The 5382-nt window shown below is 40.6% G+C and overlaps 1 protein-coding gene across 1 annotated transcript in view; it reads left to right on the top strand.

The window, feature by feature from the left end:
- The window catches only part of LOC118430997, a 16062-nt gene extending 14329 nt beyond the window's left edge, over positions 1-1733 (top strand). The window contains exons 4-5 of the mRNA XM_035842042.1: positions 960-1058; positions 1537-1733. Of these exons, the coding sequence (XP_035697935.1) occupies positions 960-1058; positions 1537-1724 (287 nt within the window). The 3' untranslated portion in view covers positions 1725-1733. The remainder of the gene's footprint in view (positions 1-959; positions 1059-1536) is intronic.
- Positions 1734-5382: the final 3649 nt, after the last annotated feature.

Genomic DNA, 5382 nt, shown 5'->3' with positions numbered 1-5382 from the left:
CGTTTCAGTCAGTGCGACTATGTGAAAGCTGTTCTGTTCTAGTAACTCTTGCAGTTCATGAGTCTTATTTCTCAAGCTACAAATGTTCAGATGGCACAAGTGAAGGCCTTTCCTGGGCAAATGTAGGTCTGTTGGTCCAGGGTTAGTGTCAATATCCCCACAAAGAAGTATCAATACATAAAGGCATGCTATACATGCAGTATTCAGACTGACAAACGAAGGCATCTTACTTGCAAATCCTCAATGTAAGCAGACAATAGCAGCAACGAAACTTTACTCTCTCTTAGCTAGATTCACATTCAGGCACATTACCTAATACATAATAACTTAAAACTATTTGCTCAAATTGTTGCGTATTACAAGAGATATTTCTAAAAACTTATCATGGGAATATTACCAAAAATTCTAATAGTTAAAATTACAGTTGCTAAAAGTAGTTTAGATCTACATAACAAGCATAATGAGCCGCGGAGAGGCACTATCCGATGCTCCAGCCAGCTTAAGTGGCAAAAGAATCAGGATAAATGTGTCGTACCTACCTAACCAGTAGCACACAAAGATGAGAACTAAAGTGCAGGTGTTTTTGAAAAGATTGTTGGCTCGGTCAGTACCTCTCAGCTGAAGGTAGAGGCATCAGAGCTCAGCATGGATGGCGCCCTCCCCACGAAATATGAAGGTGGCTATAAAATCTTCCTAAACTGGAAAATTTTCAGAAATTTTCACTTTGATGTGTTCTACAATAGGTAATGAGAAAATCGTGAGACCAAACACTCCTGGATGGTTTGTTTTGCTGACGATTTTAGCAGATTGAAAACAATAATCACTTACTAAGAATTTGAGTGTGTGCAGCCATCTTGGTGACCTCTGACCTGACCGGTGATTTGGAGAGTGAGAGAAAGGGGATGAGTGGAAAGAATGGTAGTTTTAATCGTTTTAAAACAGTCTTTCCCTTTACACAGTTGAAGATGAAAAGATCTTCAGGGGAGAAGCGTCCGAGGGAGAGACTGTCTGGCGAGATGTCGCCTTCTGCAGCTTCAAAAAGAGGAGTAAGATTAAAGGTGATATCAACTCTACTCTAATTCTAGTTCTGATTCTAATTCTAATTCTTATTCTAATTCTAGACAGGCGTATAAGTGGGGTCATTTGGCGTACTTCCAGGGTGTTTGGCTCTAAACCTAGAGGTTCAACTCCTACCATACTACCGAATCTATGCCCTTGGGAAAGGCTATTTACACGACTTTCCCCAATCCACACGAGTGTAGAAATGAGTAGCTGGCTACGTCGTACTTATTTGTATGGATTATCATATTCCTGACTACCTGAAAAAAGGTGAATATGTAAGTGTAAATGCTAGCTCCAAATTCTAGCGTCGTCTTTTCACTTTTGTCTTCTAGACTTTTTCTTAGTAAAGAGGAAGAGGTCCTAGGATAAGCGAAATAAACTTTCCCTTTATTATTCATTATTTATCGTATTATGTATAATGTTCTTTCCTTTTGAACAAATAAACAAATGAAACTATTTGTTTATCTCTTCAAGATCGCACCAGACAGGTTCAAAATGGCGAGACCTCTACCATCGGAGGAAAGGATGTAGCTTCGCCTGCTGAAACGACCCCAGCTCCGGAGAACAGGGCGACCAAGGTGACCGAAAGCAGCCGACACCAAGACGATGAAGGCTCCGAGACCTTCAGCGGTAAATATCCGCCTGCCCCCCGGGAGGTGTAAGCCTCAGCCCCCGGGAGGTGTAGGCCTCAGCTCCCAGGAAGAGCTTCAGGGGCTCCGGTCCTCCAGGTGATGATATGAAGAAAGCGTGGAATCAAGACATGGCCTTATAGTTTGCCATCGCATGCTTAGTTTGAAGCATTTCTTTGTTCGTATTATTGATTGCTGTATTTATTGTATTTAATGGTGACCCCTCGGTTTCCGTTTCACACACACATACACACAAACATACACACAAACACATGCGTGCACACACATTCACACACATAAACACACACAATACACGTAGAGACACACACAGACGTACACACGCAGAAACACAGAAACATGCAAGCACAGAATCACACATATACAAACAAACATACACAAAAATACACAGCATATTTCCATTTACAGCATTTTGTGCTTAAGCTTAAGAAAGGATATTCTACTAATCTAAAAGCTTATGGCTGTTCTAGTTTGAAATGTTGCAAGAAAGTTGTGTTGAAATTTTAGTTCAAATTTGATGAAAACAACTAAATTTGAAAGAAATCATACGGCTTCAAGCTGTGGTAAATGATTGTGTTATCGTACAGTCAAACCTGGACTCATCAACCACATAAGGGACTGAGGAAAACTGTTGGCAGGACAGGTGGTTGCTCAGGACAGGGTGGGGGTAACTGTACGTGTATGTATGTAAGAATTGGCGGGACTGTTTGAATGTGGCTTGTGACTGGAGGTGGTAGTCTGCATCAGGGAAGGTGTAAGCTCCACCAGGTCTAACTGTACGATCCTTATTGAATGAAATGCTGTCTCTCCACTTCTCATCAATGGTAAAACCTAGGACATAGTGGTTTTCTTTTACACAACCAGTTTTTTCTCACCTGCTGACGTTTCGGTGTCTGTCAGACATCTTCCTTAGAGCTTCTAACTGGAGTTCTGATTCTCGCCGCTATATGTAGCCGATGTAGGTTCGCTTTTGCGGCGAGAACACTATCCCAAACGTGGCTACATATAACGAGAAGCAGAAATCCAGTTAGAAGCTCTGAAGAAGATGTCTGGTAGACATCGAAACGTCAGCAGGTGAGAAAGACTGGTTGTGTCAAAGAAAACTCCTATGTTCTATAGTATGATGTACCAACCTGATGAAATTATTTTCGAAAATGGTAAAATCTGCATTTAATTTGTAACGCTAATCATACACGAGAAGGGGCGAGAGGGTGGTGGTAAATTAAAGCTGCTAACAATAAAGTAATCATAAATTGCATCGCTTGTGCCATTTGTTAGATTGCATGTGTCAAAATTGTGTAAAGATATGCATGATGAATAAAAGATATCTATATCAACGGTATCGTCTTCCGTTTTTATTTCTCCTGTATATAAGACACACATGCATCCAGTTTTTTTGCAATTACATTGTATGTTGTACTTTCCAGTCACCGTCCATGTAATCTCTTTCAGTGCTCATTTCAAGCAACACAGTGAAGAGGTCTGTGAAATATGCACGGCAGCCGCAGACAATGAATATCTAATGCTCGAAAAATTGATTCCACATGCAATTCTAATGTCACGTTTTACGTAACTTCTAGTTGACTTAGCTGGCGATAGTCGTGTTGCGTATGTGTGTGAGTTTCCTTGCACGTGACTAAGAAATGGCATAGTATGTAGTATGGCACAGTATGTCTGACATGACCATCTAACATATTCCTCAGACCATATCTTCCTGGTGCTACGGTTTGGAGCATATCACAAGACATTCTTAAATGTTCCTTTTACAATTTCACCCTGGAGAAAAACTTCAAAACTTGTTCTGATAAACTAACAATCATCAACATTTACTAACAACTGTTGTTGGCTATATCATCGGCTTGTAAACACTTAACTGAAGTTTATTAATTTTACCTTAGTGTATTTGATATTTATATACATTTTGTACACTTCAATATACTAGTATGCAGGTAACGATTATCTCGTACTAAAGTTACAACACTTAAACTTAATTTATACACTTTTGCTTTACTGTATATTGTATAGAATCTACTGTATCCTTTCTAATTCATAGTAACATAAAAGTAAATTTGACTTGCCGTACAGTAAAGTTATAACATTCAACATACTTTTGTCATGCATACAATATACCCATTCCAATACAAATAGTAACACAGTACACTAGCAGTATACTTTTGTCATGTACATAATTGACGCCTTACAATACAAATAGTAACACAGTATGCTACCAGCATGCCATAAACCAAACAGGGACTACATGTGCAAACTCACCAACCCTTTAATACTAATGCATTGTAAGTATATCAAGTAACATTGGAAAAAATCTTACAGAGTATTATGAAAGATATTTCTATGGAGAAACTCTGGGAAAAGTACCCTACACGACATTAAATGTTGATGTCGATCAACCTAACCTAACTGCAAACTCATTGCAGTCAATGGCTGATCGAAAGAAAGAAGATTGAACCCCTGAGACAAACATGTATGGATTTGTACAAAGAAGGGTCTGGATAAGAACTGTGTACAAGTTAGGGGCCTTCCCTTTGACAAAAAACACACTGCATCTTACCCGCGTGTGCAATTTAATTTACCTATCCCAAAGCAGATGGTTTTCTTATTCTCTCTCTCTCTCTCTCTCTCTCTCTCTCTCTCTCTCTCTCTCTCTCTCTCTCTCTCCAAAATAATAGTCAAGGTCAAGGTGGTCGAACCTAGCTACTAATGCAAAGCGGCTTCGCTACGGCTCACGTATTCTTAACCAAGCACAACGCGTCACCCCTAGTAACTCATTTCTACAAGTTTGTTGGGTTCTTTAACGTGCAGAGATTTGACACTTGACGCTCCCTAATACACTGGGCCGCCGAGGACGATGCGGCTCAATTTTTAACGAGATTGTTCAGAGCAAGATCATTAGACCACTTCAAGGCAACGAACAAAGATGACGAGACAACAAATGGGGTAGGGAATCTCCCGAGCATCCTTCGTAACCCCTGCTTCGCCTATTGGGTCAGTTAGTCCTCACTCATAGTGAGCAACTGGGCTGGTCTCAATCATGATGCCTATGACCTAGGGCGAAGAGGTACTGTTACAGTTACAATCATGTAACCCGTAACCTCGAGTGGCCTTCGGGTCTTGTTACGTGGTGACCACTGAGTAGATAAAAAAAGAAGTTGGAAATTCAAATGTACACGGAGATAGCTGTGGACATTTGTTTTGAAGGCTGATAAGTTGTAGACAGGAGGGAAACAGTCTCGTCGAGAGAGTTCCATAATTTGGCTGTCCGGGGAAAGAAACTGCTGTTGTAGAAGGACTTGGAATATGGTCCCAACAAGCACTCTTTGGTTTTAAAAACTGATTGGTAAAGGTTGGGTAGGAATAGTTGCTCCTGACAAGAAGGTATTAACCATGTAAAATAGGACAGGGCTGTTGAATATGGTTGAGATGGTTGTGCTAGAGGCAACCATAGTCCCCGACCCTCCTGATAAGGATGGGACTAGGTGAGGTGAGGTGAGGTGAGGTTGTCTGCACCGGTTGGTTGGTTGGCTGGGTTTGATTGTACAATGATTTCGCTTCTTTGCAACAGAGTCTTGCAGTGAAAACAAAACAATACTGGAAAGGCTGAACATAGATGTGATAGTTTAACAAGCCAAATGCCATACATCTGCTGGAGATAAGA

The sequence above is a fragment of the Branchiostoma floridae genome, chromosome 14 (assembly GCF_000003815.2).
Source record: "Branchiostoma floridae strain S238N-H82 chromosome 14, Bfl_VNyyK, whole genome shotgun sequence".
Classification (NCBI taxonomy): domain Eukaryota; kingdom Metazoa; phylum Chordata; class Leptocardii; order Amphioxiformes; family Branchiostomatidae; genus Branchiostoma; species Branchiostoma floridae.
The sequence above is the reverse complement of the archived record's forward strand: the minus strand, read 5'-3'. Positions and strand labels throughout refer to the sequence as shown.